Source organism: Erpetoichthys calabaricus, chromosome 12 (genome assembly GCF_900747795.2).
Source record: "Erpetoichthys calabaricus chromosome 12, fErpCal1.3, whole genome shotgun sequence".
In the NCBI taxonomy this organism is placed as follows: domain Eukaryota; kingdom Metazoa; phylum Chordata; class Cladistia; order Polypteriformes; family Polypteridae; genus Erpetoichthys; species Erpetoichthys calabaricus.
The window spans coordinates 36,003,394-36,024,563 of record NC_041405.2 but is presented as its reverse complement, the minus strand read 5'-3'; the positions used below and the strand labels follow the sequence as shown (position 1 = coordinate 36,024,563).

Below are 21,170 nucleotides of genomic sequence, written 5' to 3'. Positions count from 1 at the left end.
TATCCAAACTTATAAGAAATTATAGGAAATTATAGGCTCAGTGCTTTTGCATTAGTAAAGGAAGGTTGTAAAAAGAATTAAATGTAGGGGTGCCAAGAAACTGAGGCACATGTGATTTTGTTAAAAATAATTGTTTCTTGATGAGGAATTTTTTTTTCTCAGTATTAATATACTTTAATTAAAAGGTTGGATTTCTCCCAATTTTTCCAGTGTGAGATTTAGGTAATTCACCAAAAGGTGATTTTTTTATAACCTTTTTTTCACTCAGAACCAGTAAAGGAAAAAGTTGATCTTTGAGGATTGGCCAGTCAGTAAGAGCAGCTCTTCTCACTTGTGTCGACTGATATGAGTTCTTGCCTGTAGAGAAACTAAAAAGGGATTTCTGGAAAAAGTTACTTGAAAATAATGTTCTTTGACAAATTATCTTTCCAAAATAAAAACAGATGATTCAGAAATACATGTTATTAAAATGAGGCAATTTCATAATGCCGCAGTGTGAATCAATTATGTGATAATTAAACGACTTATTGACTAGCTTATTGATTGTAGAACACATGTATGTAGCTATTTATATATTGTGATTACTTTCTTTCTCCACATTCATCACATTATTTAATTAAAAGTAAGCCTTTGAATTTCATTGAGCTACAGGTTTAATTTACTTTTCCAGCTGAGACAAAGTAAACTCATTTCTACTGCTGCACATTAAAATAATCAGAATAGTTATTTCAGAACAGAGTTTATTAATGTATAAATGTCCACAGTTAACACTTTACAGTTTTATCTCTTTTGTTACCTTCTCAACTACCAATTAAAATCCAACACGAAAAACAAAGATTTTACCCCAAATGTATTCATAATTCATTATTTAAAGGAGTAATGACTACTAAATATGCACCTTAAACATGAAATAAGCACAAGTCTTTGGATGAATTCTTATTTACATTAACGTTACTAACTGACGTGACACAAGTTGTGGGCTGAGAACACTTCTAGGTCACTGTGTTAGTTTACTAATTCTGCCTGCACACCATTATTTAGTTTATTTATTACTTTAAATTCTTGTGACCCTGAGTGGAAGGGTCATACGTTATAATAATATTAATATGATATTATGATATGTTTTATTGTTAGTGCTTTTTGATTTCTCATGACAAAACAATTTAATTTTTTTAAAGTTTTAAAATCTATGTTTTCTTTCAAATTTATATAGGAATTGTCAGAAATGTTGTAATTTTACTGTAATTTGGTATAATTAATTTTAAATGCCATTGGATAAATGGTACTTCTATTTTAAGTGATATCTCACGAAGAGAGGTTAATGCCCAGTAATTATAAAACACAATGCTCAGTTTGTAACAACCTTGCAAGTGGGCTGCACATCCAGCTGAGTCTAACACTTGACCGGTAAAGCTGTGCCCCTTCATCCACTTTTGAACATGCATCTTCAAGTACAGGGGCAAGGAGAGTCACAGCCATTTCCTATAACAATGGGTACAAAACAAGAACAAGCCCTGGATGGAATCCAATCCACGGAAAGGCACACTCAAATACAGAAGCCAAGATATAGCAAGTGGGACTGTGGGAGGAAATCAGCTCAAGACATGGGGAGAACAGACAAAAGAACACAGAAGGTGTTGTTCCACTGTGCCTCCATAGTTACTATACCTGTACATACCATTAAAACTAAAGTAATTACTTCTTAGGTCTGACTGCGGAAATTGAAGGAATTAAAGATATTAAAGTCACACAAACAGTGAATGATTATAATTTGGCCAAGCTAGCCTGGACCGAATAGCCTTTTCTCGTGATACATGATGTGGACACCCATCACGATAGCATTAAGTTGCAAATTTTATTAGCAATAAAAGCAGAAACCACTCCAAGAGTCCAGATTCTGCATGTTTACAACCTTGGGCAGCTCAGTAAGAACTGTACAGTGTATGGGAGGACATGGTGCATATGAAGTGATAAGAATGGGCTGACTGGAGACATAAAGAACCTGCAGATTTGCACACGAGCCACACAGTACTGCAAACACATCTTAGGGCATGTAAGCCCATCACTGTATATCTGACATGTTTTATAGCTAACCTGAAAAAAGGGGAAAGATTAGACAGAAACTAGTCTGTTTCCTTTAACGTTCATAAAGATATGTTTATTAACATTTATTTGCATGTATCATCTTTAGCACAAGTGTTTTTCTCCATAAACTCTGGACCATCTTTTCCTTTTTTTTTACCTCTGGCACACAAATTTATTCTTTGGCAAAACCTGAGCATAACAAATCTTGTTTCTCTTTTCATCTATAGTAATTAGTGAGAAGTCAAGCTATGGTAATTAAATCATAATCTATCTTTTGAATTTTTTCAGCTTCGTTTGATATTATTTATTTATTTTGCACACTATGGATTTAATTTCAACCCTCAGATTGTCTCTTGTCTCCTCATTTATTTGCCAATATGCATAAAAAAAGATAGTTGAACTAATTTCCACTAAATGTTGCAAATAAGTGGCCGTTGGTCCAACTTAAAATCTAGCCTATAATGGTGTTTCAAAAATTTCATCAAGGAGGGGAGCTGTAATGGGGGAACAACTAAAAACTGTGTATTACTTACTCTCTATATATAAAATCCTAAGCCTAAAAGTGCAACGATTTTGTGCAATGATTTTACGTGACGCTTTTATGTCACATTTTTTGTCACGCTTTAAATCGTGCTTATTTTCAAACCTACATATATATGTTTGGTATCATTCTTTTCAGAATTTATAGAACTTTAATGTGATGTTGTTAGATTTTCAGACTCTTATTCTGTACAGGCTTTTAAATGTTCAAAGTGATGCGCAAGATGCAGATCACACGGCACGGCGGCAGCAAGCCAGCAGCTGAGGAGGTAAAAAAAAAAAACAAAACTGTATTTGTTTCCCATTGTATCACCGTTTAAGAGGGAGTTTCGGAGGAGAGACCATGTCTCCTTGGGGTGCGTTCAGCCCCCCTCTTCACAACGCGAGTGGCAGAGATGCAAAGTGGATGGCACGTAGTACAGGCTGGGGGGGTTGATGAGCGAAGCAAGCAGGGGGCGAACTCCCTTGTTATGTCAATAGTAATGACATTTTGCATGAATAATAAAGATGAACCACCTTAAAATCTTAGTTACATGGTGTTTCAAATATTTTAATGGCAAAGATGGATGTAAATGGGGGCCGGCTAAAAAATGCATCACTCCAAAATGGCCGAGTCCAAGTTCATGAAAATCTACATGCATATTACTGTTGATACAAGTTAAAATCCTTGGAATACAGTCTGCAACTCTAATTATATATAAATTGCCCATAGATATTTTGCATTTTGTCCAAAATTATGAAAACAAAGTGGTGTACCACTGTTGCTTCACAGGTCTTTAACTCAGTGTTCACATCTTGGCCTGAACGCCATTTGTGTGGAATTTACAAATTCTCCCTTTGCCTGTGTGGGTTGTTCTCTAAAACATCAAATTAGGCTGACTGGCAGCTCTTAAATTGGCTGTGTGTACAGTAAGTGTGCATGGATGTGTTTTGTGATGGACTGTCGTCCTGTCCAGGATTAACACTGGAATTGCACCTCAGTCCAAAATTAAATCAAACAGGTTCAGAAAATGGATGGATGAACAGCTGGGCAGAAGCATTTTTCTTATCTCATTGAACATTTAAAGAAAAAAATTGATCAAAGAATTTTGAAACAAACTATTGGTTAACAAAACAGTTTCATGTTTTCATAAAGGATGTTGAATTCTCACAGCTTTAATTATATTAAAATATTAAAAACACTATAACTGATAAATGAAATTTGGATTTCTATGACTAATTATTGTGTCATATAATAACATTCACAGAAAAATTGTCATCAATATACGCTAAACAACAATTTACACCACTTCTTATCAGTTAATCTACAGTACTATAAAAATGGAAACACAAAACAAGAACTACAAGATAAAATAAACAAATGGTTCAATTTTCATTCATGTAAGAGTCTTGTTATAATCTTTATAAATAAATTATAGGTTTCTAAAGAATAAACTCATGCTATGTTTGATTTGCCAGACTACTGACCTGCTGTAACTGTATTTGTCTACTTTGTTTGAAATGGAATGCTTTGATGATTCATAAGAATTCTCTCAGTGAACCAAGTGGCCCAAGACGCCATGTTGAATTCTATCAGGTGTTCAAAGGTTTTCAATCTTTCAAAACCATTTAGTATCATTTTTATAACTTAACCCCAATATCCGTCTTACATTGTACTTTTTAAAGCACTGACACTTTTGTCAGCATGAAATTTTCTATGTTCCAAAAAGCTAGATTTCCATATGAATCTCTTGCCACAATGTGTACAACAAAATGGCTTTTCACCAGTGTGAACTCTCTGATGTTGCTGAAGACTAGTCTTTCTGGCATATCTGTTTCCACATTCGGTACAACTGTATGGCTTTTCTCCAGTGTGAATGGCTTGGTGCTGCTGCAGATTCATTTTCCGAGTGAACCTCTTTCCACATACTGTACAACAGTGAGGCTTTTCTGCTGGCTGAATCTTCTGTTGTTGTTGAACACCGATGTTCCATGTGAGCAAACTACCAATCTGTACAGTATTATTCATTTTCTTTTTATTGCTGTTCCTACTGTTACTGCTAGTTTCAATATGTGGAATATTTTCTGCATGAGTCTGCTTCTGCTGCCGTTTTATATTTGATGATGAAGTAAATGTCTTCCCATATTCACTGTAGCAATAAGGAGCTAGAGTTGTGCCATCCTTCTGTGACGTCTTCCATCCAGGCTGATAGACTGTGGGCAGAGCAGAGCTTCTGTGCACTTCTGAAAAATGTACAAGAAATAAAAGACACAACTATCAAATAAAAATGTATTTACAATAATACCCACAATTTTACAACATTTAAGAAAAAATATTTCTTTAAATTCTTTTTTTTTTACAACCACAGAAATGGTAGAATGAACTGATGTTTCCCATGTGTTAAATTGTATATAAGTGATATACAAGTAAAGCTGCAATACATATTAATTCATAAATGAATAGAATTGAAATTTTAAACAAAGATAAAAAAAAACTTTTAGAGCACACAGTGGGTACCTGCTTTGTGTTAATAAACTTCCTACGTGCATGTGACATATCACTTATTTTAGATGACAGATGAGAAAAGGTTGTAAATGTCACTGTAGTTTCTTTTTTTATATTTTTCTCACAGGTCCAAAATAAGTTCATTCACTAAACAAACATATAATCACTAATAGGCCTTCACTGCAGTGCAATGCCTCATGTATCCAGTGTCCTTATTAAAAATCCCACATCTGACTGTTATGTGTGTGTGCGTGCGTTTTCCTCTGGGTACTTTGTTTTCCTCCTAGTGATGAGGGTGGATTGGGGCATTCCAAATAAATAAACAAATTGAGAGTCCTTGAGCGTGCAGGCTGTACATGTGAGCGTGCACACAGCACTCTGAGGTTGATTGGGGTGCTTGGCTAATCGCACATTTATGTGGAAATGCGAGTGTGCCTCATTCACACATCGGAGCAGGAGGATAGCACCTGCACCCAATCCGGACTATACAAGGAGCCTGCGTGGCAGAAAGGAACAGATCAAAATAAAAAATACAAAATGAGAAACAGACGGAGAGAAACAAACAAAGGCTAAGGAAGGAGAAAGAGGCAGGACGATAAGGAGTCTGTCTCGTGAAGAAACAAGGCGGGATGGTGAGAAGCCTGTGTTGTGAGGAAAGGAGGCATTTGGTCTGGAGTATGCCCCATGATAGCAAGCAGTAGGCCTGTGCTTCAGTGTAGGCCTGGAGAAAGGATGCTCCCACTGAGCAATTCAGAGGAGCAGGAACACACCGTTGTACAGCATCTGCCTTTTGATGCAGACTGACTGGCTGAGGGAGACATGAGTGGGAGTTCTATGGATGCAGAGGGACCTGAACCCAGGATTAATAGGACAACTGCACCTGTCAGCGTGTGTCTCCTCACGCAGCAAGGTCCTGATAGGATAAGCTAAGGAGACGCCAGGTTTTAAAAAGAGGCACTGGGTCTTGTGCTTTTAAGGAAGAATCTTCCTGGGATTTTAACCTAATGTTTATAGGATTTTAACCTCCATGTTCCACTCTGATTTCATGATTTATTTATTGAAGATTTTTTTTGACGCTATTTGGCTTTAAGAAAAGCACTCCACCACTTTGTACCAACCACTTGCTGACTGTGTGTCTCCTCACTTATACTTTTTCTCACAGCAAATATTAAGTGCCAGCTAGGAGTGCAGTCCAGGTATAATATACTTGCTAAAGTGAAACCAGCAGCCTGCAGACATTGGACCTCAACTGTTTTCATTTGTAAAACATTTGCAAGTCAAACCATGATGCAATATATTTTTTTTCCATTATGGTTTTATAGAACAAAGAAATGCATAGGGAGTCAGAGCACATGAAGTGAATGAGGTGATTTAGGAAAGCATTTCATTACATGTTGTACTGTAAGTGTAATTTGTATGTGACAAATAAAAGTTGACTTTGAAAAAGACATATTGAGGGATAGAATGAACATAATTTAGCATATAAAACCATTCTACTTCTACTTGTAATTTAACTAAAATAGAACACCATACACAGCTCTGACCCAATATTGGGCAAAATGCTGTTTTTTTTACCTATTACGGTAAATATTTTTAATTTTTGTCTACTTTCACTTTTTAAAAACTATACCACTGTGATGAAGTTAATCAAATTTAAATTAAAAACCTTTGTGATTTTTTTTTATTTATTTAATTAAATAGCACTTAAAAAAGAGAAACTAGTTTGGAAGCAAAAGGTAAATTCAGAATGAACATAATTTAGTATATAAAACCATTCTACTTCTACTTGTAATTTAACTAAAATAGAACACCATACACACCTCTGACCCAATATTGGGCAAAATGCTGTCTTTTTTACCTATTAAATATTTTTAATTTTTGTCTACTTTCACTTTTTAAAAACTACACCACTGTGATGAAGTTAATCAAATTTAAATTAAAAACCTTTGTGATTTTTTTATTTATTTAATTAAATAGCACTTAAAAAAGAGAAACTAGTTTGGAAGCAAAAGGTAAATTCAGAAAAGACCAAGGTGTCTGTCAGAGGCAGAGGCAGGAGTTGTGGACCAGGCTGGCACATAGCAGTGCAGCGTATGTGGTAAAGGTGTTGGGAGAAACTGTCCAATACATGAATTTGTCAGCAACGGGTGCTTAAAAGATAAACTGTCACAAAGTGATTTCTGCAGGCAGCAAATGTGACCTTTGTTTATAGGAAGTGTGTGAGAGGGGTGTACAATGCCAATGCAGAAAGCGTGCATTTGGATATCAACAATGGAGTTGTTTTGGAGAGAGTATGGAAGTTATGCTGCTTAGGAGCAGATGGAAGTGCAAGCATTGCATTTACAAGCAGTGTCAGACATACATGGAAGACATATTGGTAGCTGTGCCCCTTTCTTACATCTAAGGGGTAAAGTTTATGAAAGATGTATGAGGAAGAGAATGCTCTGCGAGAGTGAGACATGACCGATAAATGCAAAGCTGAAAAAAAGACAAACATAAGAGTGATAAGATGGATATGCTGAGTGACAACGAATGAGAAAAAAAACTAAGGCCGAGTTAAGTAAAAAAAAAAGAAACTTGGTGTAAAAGAGTGTTGTGCTAGGAGAAATGGACTAAGGTGGCTAAGGTGAAAACATGCAACAAGAAAAAAGTGATGAGGTGGACACCAAGGGGGTTTAAGAAGATGTGGCTGGAAGTGATGTCAGATGATATAAAAATGGGTCTCACCCCCAAAAGGTATCCAGATCCTTGCAGAATAAAGGAAAAAAACACATTTGTGAGTAACCTGCTATCCTGGTTAAATCTAGAAAATGGGTGTTAAATGGATGACGATGATTTAAAAAATGCCAAAATAAAAGTACAAGAAGGGAGAGGAAGTAAATAAAACAAGAACAATGAAACATCACACAGAAAGTGAGGTAGTACATTTGTTTTGGTGTAGATCACCTATCTGTTTAACTTACTTATTCCGGGCTCATGGTCAGATGATGCCAATTGTTCACGCTCTTTTGTATCAACAGAAGCTACTGACAGCCGTTCATCTGTCCAACACTGGATATCACAAAGCCTTTCTGGAAATAACCTTAGTGCTGAAGCCCCCTCTACATCCAGACACATATTTTCAGAAACACACATCATCTCATCTTCAACAAATAGATTTGATTCAAGGTCATTTGTTTCCTGTTTAATCAGAACAGGTTTCCACTCTAAGCCGTCCACTGCACATGGGGAGTCTTGCAAAACTACATTTTTCTCCACAGTGTGACAGTGCCTTTGACTGATGCTGCTTTTTTTGTCTTCATGCAAACCCAACTCATGAGTGCCCAGGGCCAACAAAGAAAAATCTTCACCTGCAGCTTCTTCTTTTATTTGAATGATTTTAATTTGTAAACCTTCTTCTGTTTTGAAGACTTCAGGTTTATCTTTACCTGCAAGAGGAAACAAAATAAAACTGAAAATGGTCTCTGAAAAAAAAAATACCAAAGAAAGGTTCTTAAATATTTTTTCCAAAGGCTGCCGTGGCCACAGGTTCTTCTCTGAAATATTTCTTAATTAGTATCTCTGATTCTTGTTTCCAACTAGTCATGTCATTTAAGTAGATGCTTTACTCCTACTCTACTCCTGCCACAGTTGAAATTTCTAATACTGAGTGTACTTTTACTTTAGAAGACAACAAAATATTTTGTGGGTGAGAGTGCACTAGTAGCACTTAAATGCTCAGCTATTTTATTTGTGAATATACATGGGATTTCAAAAAGTAAGGTAATATAGAGTTTGTACAAACCATCCTAATAAGCATAGCTGTTAATAAATTGTGTGTTGAAATTTCAGGCCATCAGAGAATGCAACTGTTTGTTAAACATAGTGGGTGTGTAGTGTGATCCGATTACTCCATGCCAAAGACAAAACCTCCCCTAAAAATCATCATCAAATGATAGAAGTGTAGGGTCCAGCAGTCAGACTACTGTGGAACTGGTATAGTGGCTTTGGTAATGGAAAAACTGGAGTTACAGATAAGGCAATGTCTGGAAACTTGTGCAACTTTATTGACAGATAAAATGTGTTTTATGTGGACTGCACTATCAAGATAAATGTACCAAGCATATAGATATTTTAAAGGAAATGTAACATCCTGATGGAAATACCTTGACACCACTCGGCAGGGATGGATGCCTAAGGCACATGGTAAAACCAATGGAAATATGGAAGTTTGGAAATATGTGGAAAAGTAGTACTTGACTAAGCCTTTGTTTTGTTTATAAATATACAAACATTTGAATAAATATACAAAAGTGTAAGGTCTTGTTATCTTACTTTTTGAAATACCCTTGTATTATTCAAACATTATGATACATACACAGATAGAGCGTATGTCCTCATGTGTTGTTTGCAGATCAAACTCTTCAGAAAACTAAGAATGAAAATGAAGAAAATGAAAAAGAAAATCACAGGTAAATTTATGGCAAAAACACAAATCACTGCAATATATTTTTGTCTATAAAATTGACAACAAAAAAGGCTACTATAAAGAATGTGTGACGGTGATAGACTGTCATGTGCTCCTCTAGGATGTGCACGTGCTCTTGGAGTTGTTCATTAAATTGGTTTATGGCAGACGTGCAAGCTTTGTGGGTGCAGTTCATCCATTTTTTTATTACTTGTAAAGTTTTTTGTCCTGGGGTACATAAAAATACCAACAAAAACATTACACTATAAAAGGAAACTGTCAAGAAACAAACCTTCATTCTCTCAATCAATAGTTACTATATGTACTGTTCCTTTATTTTTTAGATACTACTCCATCCAGGGCACCAACGTCACAGTTCACCAAGTATCTGAATCTACAAAATTATTTAACCCATCTGTAAAGTGTCTGATGTGAAAGATAAAAAAGACAATGAGCATGCACACTCAGCAACTAAAACTAAAGGGAACACAATTATCCTAAACCAGGGCTCCTCAGTTACATCCTGGAGGGTTGTAGTGGCTGCAGGTTTTCGCTCTACCCGATTTATTAATAAATATCTGTTTATTTAGTACTAAAATAATATATTTTTATGCCTAGTTTTAGTTACATCACTTGTTGCAATTCAGAACCCTTAACTGTCTCTTTTACCATATTTCTCACTATTTTTCTTATTTTTTTTTCAAAGTTATGTATTTATTTATTGTAGTGAAAAATTAAGCAAAATTACACCTTTTAATGGATAACTAGAAAGATTGCAATATGCAAGCTTTCGAGGCAACTCAGGCCCCTTCTTCAGGCAAAAGTTCTTATCTATCTATCTATCTATCTATCTATCTATCTATCTATCTATCTATCTATCTATCTATCTATCTATCTATCTATCTATCTATCTATCTATCTATCTATCTATCTATCTGTTTTAATCAGATGCATCTAAGTTTTAATTATTACCTGGTTTCTTAACCAGACATCAGTTAATAATGAGGTAAAAATGGAAAAGGAACCACCAGCACTTCCGCTAATGTGCTTCAATTTAAACCTGTATATATGTAACATGAAGTGTTTGTGTTAATAAAATGTTTTGAAATAAATAAGAAAGAGACAAGAGATACAAAACTGTTCTGGGCTACAAAACATATAGATAATGTCCTCAGAAAATGAAAAATATACACTGTGACAAAAATTTGTCTTAGAATAATTATCTGCTAGCACTATCTGCTAGGCCTGGCTTCTAATTACTAAACTGGATAAAGTGAAAACCTGCAGCCACTGTGGCCCTTCTGGACTGTAATTGAGGACCTGTGCCCCAAAATATCACCCTGTCTGAGACTGGCTTCTGACTTTGTATGAAATAGCCTGGAACTGTCATAAGCACCTCACTTTATATATAGTTCTGCAGTTGTCTGCTTTCAACCTTTTCAGACTTGACAATGATATTTAAGCCTCCATTAATACTGCCATTTTGGTGGCCCCATTGTCATATTTTCCCCCTAGAAGTATTCTGTTTTCAGTTAGAAATTGTATTTTTCCAGATAATTCACAATTTGAATTTCACAAGTTAACTCACATTCCTACATCAATCATTTGTAAATATGCATGTTTTAATGCCAGATTTCTTGTTTTCCTTCAAGTACTGCAATAACTTTAAAGTCTCAATTTTAAAGAGCCCTTACAAGTTTAAGAGCCCTTTCAGTGTCAGCAGTGCTCATTATGGTACCTCAGCCAACACGCAGTTGCAGCTAAATTTGTCTTACTACATGTATGTGGCTGCTAGCTTGACATAAAATGCCATAAACAAGGCTTAATGAATTTGCTAGGGCCACCTGCATCACATTTCTGATACAGCTGTAAAGTGGGAAAAGAGGAACTGACTTTTGTTTAGGTATGTTATTCTATGACGGCCTGCTCCTGCCTGCAGCATTTAACTGGTGTCCTGAACTGTGATGTATCAGTTCAAGTTGGGTCACACACACATCATCAGAGCCTGCGGGTCCAACCCTGCCACACTGAACAGCTGCTTCTTTGCACAGGCAGTAAGACTCTCGAACACAGCGAGTCTTTTTACATGCGCTTTAATGACCCAGTTATTTACAGAAACCTGGTCTCTAAAATGCAATGCAAACCCCTATTCCAGTTAGAAAAAACAGCTTAATGGTCTCTGAAAAAACAGGATAACCCATGTAGATTTCTCTGTGAGAAACCTGATTATGTTGCCATGTAAATGCTTAAGGAGTTTGTAGTCTGTGTATGTCCATTGCACTCTGCTTGCCTGCACATGATAGCTTCACACTTGCTAACAGCATGCACGTGTAGAATCATCCACAAAGATAAATTTCCTGAGACAAATGCATGGGTGATCGCATTATTTCTTCTCCTTGTTGAAATAATCTTGCTCAATATTTCATAACATGAACAGAATGTGTTATGTATTCTGAATACTTTTTAATTTAATGAGAACCTAACGCAATACTCATTTTATTGAAGTAAAAATACACGCATTATTTTCCAAAGAGCACTGGGTGTAAGGCAAAAAGCATACATACCAGTATGCCAGTCCTTTGCATGCCTCAATTGCACAGTCAATTAGAAAAGAGTGTGCTGAGTGCCATTAGGTAACAGAAACATATTAATAAAGTGTCAGTTTTGATTTATTGGAGCTTTCTGCTTTAGATATGCTGAAGCAGTGTGACTGGGTGATGCAGTGGCCATTGTTATACTGCAAATCAATGGTGGTGATATAAAAAGGGCATGGATGTTATTTATTTCAATGCACATAATGAACTAAACATATTTAAAAAAAAACACAAAAAAATGATCACAGGCTTCATGCCCATTTTCAGATTCATCGCAGTCGATGATAACATTTAACTTTTCTCTGCAGTTTAATAATGTCAGAACATTCTGCCAAAGGGGAACTCCAGAAGTGTACTTGCGCATACAAACAGAGGTTTTTAAGAAACTAGGCTTCGGTCTTAACTCACCTTTATCTTGGTTTTGTGTGTGTATGTTAGCACACTCAATGTTAACCCCTGTCCCTGTGTGTGCCTCAATATGGTAAACTCTTAACTAATTATTCTTCAGTTCTGCATTCCTTGTCCATTGTACATCTCCTATCATCACTGATTGCTATCTGTCAATATGATGTTAATTTGTACTGATGTTTCTTGTCCTACATTTTCTTATGCTACACTACTCACCTTTTTGAACTGTTATATTGTCATACTGTATTTATTGTCTAAATATTGCACTGTGGCACCAGGAAACGTAATTTTCTACCACTGAAAAATGTACCAAGGTATGTGAATTGATGTTACAACAATAAAGCCCACTTGACTTGACTTACATTTTTTTCTTTTACTAAGTCTGTTAGAAAAATGAAAATTTCATTAATACGTTTTTTAACATGGTCGAGGAAACACAAGTGATTTTGTCTTGGTTTTTGAGTGTGAACTGCACTTCATTATGCTTTCTCTTTGATTATATTATTTTATCTGTGCACAGAATCACACCTTTGTGAAGAGCTGTTTTCACATTTGCTAAAAGGCTGCAGTTTTCACCATCTTATTTTAAGCAAGTCATATTCATAAGCATGCTTTTTTTCATAACCAACAAAAAAGTTAAAGTAGTAAGATATATATATATATAGCACATATGGTGCATCGAGAATATTTAGGCTACATTCTAATGTATATGCATTTTTAAAGTGAATATTCATGTATTGATTAAAAAATCGCAGCATTATGTTTGTGACATCCAACTTGATGATTTCATTGATTAATTTGCTGTTTATGCCACAATACTTCCCTCAACTCTTTTGTACACTGTGCCTTCTGACAATTGGCATACTTTCTTAACTCCTGTTCACGTGTCCCAGTTGGCATGTTCTCTTGGTGTTCACATTTCTGGGCTTCTTTGCTCATGATACAAAAGCATGTGTGAACTCTAAAGCGATGGTGTGCATGCCTCCCATCTACCACTAGTTCCTGACTTAAACCTTTTGCTCTTGGGAAAGTCACTGCCTGTTGGAAATACTATTCTGGAAAATAAGGTCTAAGAAAATGGACGGACTGATTAATGCTATTCTATGTAACGCTCTGGTGATGAAGAGTACATTACAGTAGTTTCTCAAATGCTAACATCGTGTAGAGCTGCTGTCGCATTTACAGTATTTGACTTCCATAAACAAGGCTAAACACCCCAAGGCCCTGCTTACTCCGCTGGGCGCTACTCCTGGTTGATTTCCACGCGCGGTCCGTTGGTCTGCACCATGATCCACTCGCGGCTTCCCTCTCGGTTATGCCGCCGTCGCAGTCAAGCCGGGCTTGCCGGTTACATAATCTGCTTGTCCCAAAGATGCTCTCCGCCCGGTTCACGTGGTCCCGCGCAGCTCGCAGCTCATTCTGGGATATTTGAAGTTGCATCCTCAAACTTTTAATCTCGTTATCCCTAGCGGCAAGTTCGAGGTGGAGGTCAGCAAACCTTCTGTCCGCATGATCTGTAAACTCCAACCGAACAACCTCCACTGCTGTTTTTAGTGCCTCGTTTACGAGCATATAATAGTCCTTAAACTTTCCACCCCTTTGGCAAACTTCATTTCCATGATGTTCCATTTCTTTACGATATATTGAAAATTTGTTCTCCACAATATCTGTAAATGCAATTGCTCCCCTGCTTGATGTTGCTTTCGTCCTGCGTTCCATGGCGGTGGCGAGCTTCTTCTGAAAGGCGGGGACTTAACGTTGCGATCTGATTTTCTCGTTTTTTTATTTATTTATTTTTTTCGTGTACATCTAGCTACACTGAAAAAAAGCTCAAATTGTCAGGCGGGTTAATTCTATCCCCAGGAGCTGTTTGAAATGGCCTTGAAACCGAACAGCGATGTAAACTGTCGAGTCTGCCTGGACAGACCGCACGTAACGGCAGCTGGAAAATCAACTTCCGTGTTTCCAGCGGTTGTCACAATTAAAAAGGCTGCTGTCAAAATAAAAGTCTTCTGACGCGCTCTTGTTTCCGTCATGTTTATATATAGGTATGGAGATAGTGGAATTGTCAGAACGCTAGCTTCCTCGCAAAAATATGGAATGAATCCCAGTGTCTACCAGAAACCTGAGACCAAAACGAGACGGGATCCAAGCCGAGCATTCAAACACGCTCAGTGACACGTATCGGATTACTTCTGAAGTGCATAAATCACAATGGACATACAAACGCACACACCCAAAGTTACAAATAATGAAAAGATAAAAAAAAAAATGACAGGAGAAAAAACAAGAACTGCACGAACAATTATTAATTAGAGGTATGAAAAATTCATTCAGTTTATATTTGCATATCAGAATGAATTTTGTTTTCTTAATTCATGTTCATAGAAAAGTGAATTTGAGTGAGTCTGATATTTTGTAATTTAAATATATGGATTCTCTGTTTGCTTAGTATACAAAGAATACACACATCCTCTGTTCTCTTCTTTTTGTTATCATACACAGAGGGAAAACATATAAGATAGTACATGTTTGTTGGAGGGCGGCATGGTGGCGCAGTGGGTAGCGCTGCTGCCTCGCAGTTAGGAGGCCCGGGTTCGCTTCCTGGGTCCTCCCTGTGTGGAGTTTGCATGTTCTCCCCATGTCTGCGTGGGTTTCCTCTAGGTGCTCCGGTTTCCTCCCACAGTCCAAAGACATGCACATTAAGTGCATTGGCGATTCTAAATTGTACCTAGTGTGTGCTTGGTGTATGTATGTGTGTGTGTGCACCCTGCGGTGGGCTGGCGCCCTGCCCAGGGTTTGTTTCCTGCCTTGCGCCCTGTGTTGGCTGGGATTGGCTCCAGAAGACCCCCGTGACCCTGTAGTTAGGATATAGCGGGTTGATGGATGGATGTTTGTTTGAATTCCCTAAACATCAGTAAATATGCCTCCTTCCACAATACCTTAATAGAGCTGCAATAGAAAACTGGTGTCTTAAGAGATTTAACTTTTTTAACATAGCAAATATTACTTGTTGGAAGTGAGAATGCAAATCTTGAAGTCAGTGAAGGAAGATGGGCATTGCCTGGGTGATAAACCTGGTAATGACAGCATGTGCCCCAGAAGTAATCATGACTCACCAAAACAAAGCGAGAGAGAGTATAGCAAATTAAAAGGAAACTGGAAAGATTCCTTCAAAACACAGAAAGGCAGGCATACTAGTAGATTCCAAGAGGTACTGTACTTCCCATCTTGTCAAGTCAAGTCAAGTGGCTTTATCATCATACCATCCATGCACAATGCTGCAGTAAACAGTGGCTTTAAAAAAACATTCCCTGAGATTGCAGTGCAAGATATACACGGATGGTACATGTATAACATAACACACGACCAGTGCACGATAAATTAACTACACAAACAGTACATAAATGATGCAACACAAGACCAGTGCAACACAAATTAATTAAAAAAAGCCCCACAAAACTATACTATACTATATTATGCTACACTACACTATTCTAATAGAAAAGTAATTATGGCATAGGTAATCAAATATCCATCCATCCATCCATTTTCCAACCCGCTGAATCCGAACACAGGGTCACGGGGGTCTGCTGGAGCCAATCCCAGCTAACACAGGGCACAAGGCAGGAACCAATCCCGGGCAGGGTGCCAACCCACTGCAGGACACACACAAACACACCCACACACCAAGCACACACTAGGGACAATGTAGAACCGCCAATCCACCTAACCAGCATGTCTTTGGACTGACAGTAATAAATTCAAATAGAGAGAAATAAATAATTTTGTGATAACAACAATTAACAATAGAGACAGCAGTAGTACCAGATGTCCTCTATACAGACAGACTACAAGGAACAGATCTGGGAGGCAGTACAGAGTTCAGAGTCCGGATAGTCAGGAGGTAGAAGCTGTTGCAGAACCTGGCAGAACTTGTTTGAATGCTATATACCTTCTGCCAGATGGAAATAGGACAAAGAGACTGTGATAAGGGTGAGAGGAGTCTTTCACAATGCTCTAGGTATGCAGATACAATGCTTGATGTTTTAAATGGAGTGTGGAGAGATCCCAGTGGTCTTTTCTGCTGTGTGCACTTTCTGCTGTAGGACTTTACAGTCAGAGACGCTGCAGTTCCCAAATCAGAGTCTTGCTCCAGTCAAACTTTCCATTTTTATGGTAGAGGAATGTTACAGATGTACTTAAAATATAATTAAACAGTGGATTATGATAAAAAATTAAATATTTTGGGTTTAATAGGGATCTCCAAATAGTAAAGAGCTCTAAATAGTCCATGTAATCTGTTTATAAGGCTGACCTGCCCAACTCCTAGATTGGAGTGTGTCTTTTGACATATTGCTTTCAGTATACATTATTAGAAGTCTATTGACACAACTGTCCTATTATTTGTATTTTAAGTTACAGTTAAGGTGGCTGCCTCAATTTCACTTTGTTCTGGGCTCAAATCCAGCACTAGTTCACTACAGTACTTGTATGGAATTTATATATTCTTCCCCAATTGTGTGAGATTTTTGCATTTTTCATTTCATATCCCAAAAATGTATGTGATTCTGATTTGGTTCCGTGTGACAGCTTTTATGTGAATGCGCTTTGTGATGGACTGAAACCCCATCCATTGTCATTTCTTACCTTGAGCTTGATTTGGCTGGGATAAGTTCCAGCCCCAGTGATTCTGAACTGGATTAACTGGGTTAGAGTATGTTATTTTATAGGGAAACTGGAGCCTGTCACAGCAAGCACAGGGCACAATCAGTATATTTTTATTGCAAAGTCACATAATGAAGCAGAAAAAAATAAAGATGTAGTTAGTGATTTTTCAGCTTAATATCTTAAAATCAAAATTTAAAATATGCAATTTATATAAGTGTTTAGACTCCACACATTAATGTGGTTGAGCCAACATTTTTCACAATGACAACTTTAAGATGGTGCCCATCAACTTTAAACAGTTTCTAGGAGTAATTGTTGTCTATTCCTTATGGCAGCACTGTTCCAAGTTATTCAGCCTTTTGAACAGCACTCGCAAACCTACATTTACAATTTTAAATTCATGACTGGATTAAGTGGTGATGAAAAGCATTCTCACAGCATGCTGATGCCACCACCATACTGCACTGTAGAAGTAGTGAAAAAATAAACTATTATTAAGTAACTTAAGAGCACTTTGTGCCACTCCATGCTGCTAATATTGCCAAAGTGATTTGGAATTGAGAGTCTACCATCATTTCATTTTCTTCATTGGGTGAAGTACCAGAATTGTTTCATGTAAGTGCCATGTCAGGTTGCTCACATCTTACTAATGGTATTGGAAAACACAAATGTATCAAAGTTGCTGAAGAAACTTTCAGAAGATGTTTTTGGGAGACAACTCCCAAAAAAAGAGACAAACTAGTAGTCAGAAAAGCAGGCTGAGGTCATTAATGCTACGTCAAAAGATATCAAGATGTCAAAACAAAAAAAAAAGGAGCCAATTACTTTTGTCAAGAACATTTGCAAAAATGTTCAAAACCAGAAGATCAATAATAAAAATAGCAGAAGGCGAAAGAATCATAAATTATGGCTTCACTGATTATCCAGATATTTGGATATTGATTGTGCCATGCCACAATACTTTTTATAGTGGCATCACCATGACATTAAGTGTCCTGCAGTAACGAGTCCAGTGCCCAGCAATTGATGACTAGTAAATAAAAAATTTAAACTAATTTAAAAATTAATAAATAATATGCTGTGGTGGGTTGGCACCCTGCCTAGGATTGGTTCCTGCCTTGTGCCCTGTGTTGGCTGGGATTGGCTCCAGTAGACCCCCGTGACCCTGTGTTCGGATTCAGCGGGTTGGATAATGGATGGATGGATGGATGGATAAATAATATGGACAAAATAAAAAAATAAATACAAAATAACCATGAGGAACATGACATGATTTCAGTCTAATAAATACTAACTCACTTCTTTATTTACATGTCCAAATGCAATTTATCAGCCCAGTGTTCTTTAACCACAATGGCACTAAAAATGCAGGGCTGTTTTTTTCATAGCCGCCTTAACAAGTAAAAATAAATTCACATTTAAGTTTGTGCTATATCTATTATATATCTATATTGTCTATTATCTGAATTGATGGTTGGTGGGACCTGTCTCTATGGGGCAGTCATGAGTCATCTCCAAATCCAAAAAGGGTCAACAGAACCAAAAAGGTACAAAAGATGGATGGTTTTAATTGTCTAATCTAGTATATACATTTGAATGTGTGTTTATTTTTGTCTGGTATGCAAATCTACATCAGATTTTGCACAAATTCTCAGTCTGTACAAGGGAAGACTGTAGCCCAGCGTTTCTCAACCTTTAAGTATTTGCGACCCATGTTTTCATAACAGTTTTAATCATGCCCCCTAAAGTTTTTTTGAAAGGAGCCCACTAATACCAATTTGTTCTTTTTTTAATTAATGATATATCATAGATGCATATTTTATTATACCTACTTAACTTTTATCGACATTTATCTAACTCTATATTTATTTTTCTAGTATCAGAATGTAGTTTAAGTTAATTTGTTTTGGTTTTAATAGATGTATTTTTCATATTTTCGATTCTTGTTTTCTTTTTTTCACATCTTTGTGCCCCCCCTTTTTGTTACTTTGCGCCCCTCTAGGGGGGCGTGCCCCACAGTTTGAGAACCACTGCTGAAGGCTATGTTTCGTTCCAAAATTCAGTTTGTGCCCCCATGCCAGCCAGTGCCTGGTACCACTGCTTGTGTTTGTCTGATATGCAAATCCACACTGTAGGATTGTTTTTGACTGATTAATAATTAATAAGACACTTACCCCAGGACAGCAAATTAATGCAGTGAATGAGGTGTAGGATCTTCTCATTCTGGTTGGGATGCCAGAAATGTGAAGAGATCTGTACAATTTATGAACAGGATTCATAAATTGTTGAAAGTCCACATCAACACATTCACTTTCTCTGTTGTGATTCGAAATGTGTCCGAAGACTTGCTTTCACAAATAACCCAGACACGATTGTTGAAATAAGCAAAATAATACAATTTATTTATGACATAATGATAGTAGATGGATATATGCATATATGCATGTATATTGTCGCAGGTGGCTGGGGAGGACTGGAAGAGGGCTTACGTCTTCCCCAGACCACATGGGGGGGGCAGCTGCCCTGGTGGCTATGAAGCTCAACCCTGTAGGGGCCCGTGGTCACCGCCAGGGGACGCCTGGATGCCTTGGGAGCCCTGGACCTCAGCACTTCTGCCACACCCGGAAGTGCTGGGGGGGAAGAGGAGCAGGGACACCCGGAGTGCTTCCGGGGATGCGGCCGGCACTTCCGCCACACTGGGGCGTGTAGGTGGAAGATTGCTGGAACACACCTGGAGCACATCCGGGGGAATATAAAACGGGCCACCTCCCTTCATTCAGGACGAGAATTGGGTGGAAGATGGTCGAGGTCTGGAGGAGAGAGAAGGAGGCGGCCTGAAGAAGGAAAAGGCATTGAGTTGTGGCCAGGACTTTGGGGTATTGGGGTTTGTGTGTGAGTACCTGTAAAGATGGAGCCCCTCAATAAATGTGTGTGGGGTGATTACAACGTGTCTGCCTGCCTGTGTCTGGGTCATGTTACACAATATACATATATATATATAACAATACATATATATACAAAACATAAAATAACAAAAGCTCAACACGTAATTTATCAATTCAGTCTCTTGGCTTAAATAGAACCTTCTTCTCTTATAGGAAAAGGCACATTCATACCTCCCCCTTTGCTTAACACTTCTCACTTGTGGTCAGAGGCAGCAACATCTAAACTCACTTTCCCCAACTGCATCAGTCAATCTAAGCCAAGATCTTTTCTGAGACTTAGAAACAAGATAGTATGTATCCATGATTATATATGTGCTTTGTCATATCTGTTTATTAAATGTTATCGTGTTTGCTTCATATTTCTTTTAACATCTTTATTTAATCTTATTGAAGGAACAAAATCATCACAATATAACAAAATTATAGTCAGTCAATCAACAGCTGTGGTCAGTACAACAGCTGCTCCAAGGCTGCTAAAGAAGCCCTGCAGCAGTTTATAAAAACAGCAGAGGTCATCATCAGCACTGAACTGCCATCACTCGAACTCTTGCATAAGACTCGCTGTGTGGGAAGGGCCAAAAACATTATCAAGGAATATACTCAACATGGAAATTCTTTGCTTGAGCTCCTCCCATCAGGTAGACTCTTTATATCAATCCGCATACACACAAACAAGCTAAAAAATAGCTGTTTTTCCATCTGCCATAATCTTTCTAAACTCTGAATCTCTTCAGCCTGACATAATTTTTAATGAAATATGTGCAATAAGCTATATTGGTAATGTGCAATATACTAATATAATACAATATATAATAGATAGATAGATAGATAGATAGATAGATAGATAGATAGATAGATAGATAGATAGATAGATAGATAGATAGATACTTTATTAATCCCAATGGGAAATTCACAATATACCATAAACTATTCATTGATAGGTGCAATAAGAATTTATGCTGCTGCACATTGGGCAATAATAATTTGCTCTGGTT

General features: G+C 37.3%; 1 protein-coding gene across 1 annotated transcript; it reads right to left on the bottom strand.

Annotated features, from left to right (window-relative positions):
- Positions 1-398: 398 nt before the first annotated feature.
- Positions 399-14,503, bottom strand: LOC114662082 (zinc finger protein 619-like). Its single transcript, XM_028815405.2, has 3 exons — positions 13,792-14,503; positions 8,074-8,538; positions 399-4,848 (listed from the first exon to the last, which is right to left on the bottom strand). The coding sequence occupies exons 1-3, from the start codon at positions 14,276-14,278 to the stop codon at positions 4,271-4,273; spliced, it is 1,530 nt and encodes a 509-aa protein (XP_028671238.2). The 5' UTR covers positions 14,279-14,503; the 3' UTR covers positions 399-4,270.
- Between the last annotated feature and the right edge of the window lie 6,667 nt (positions 14,504-21,170).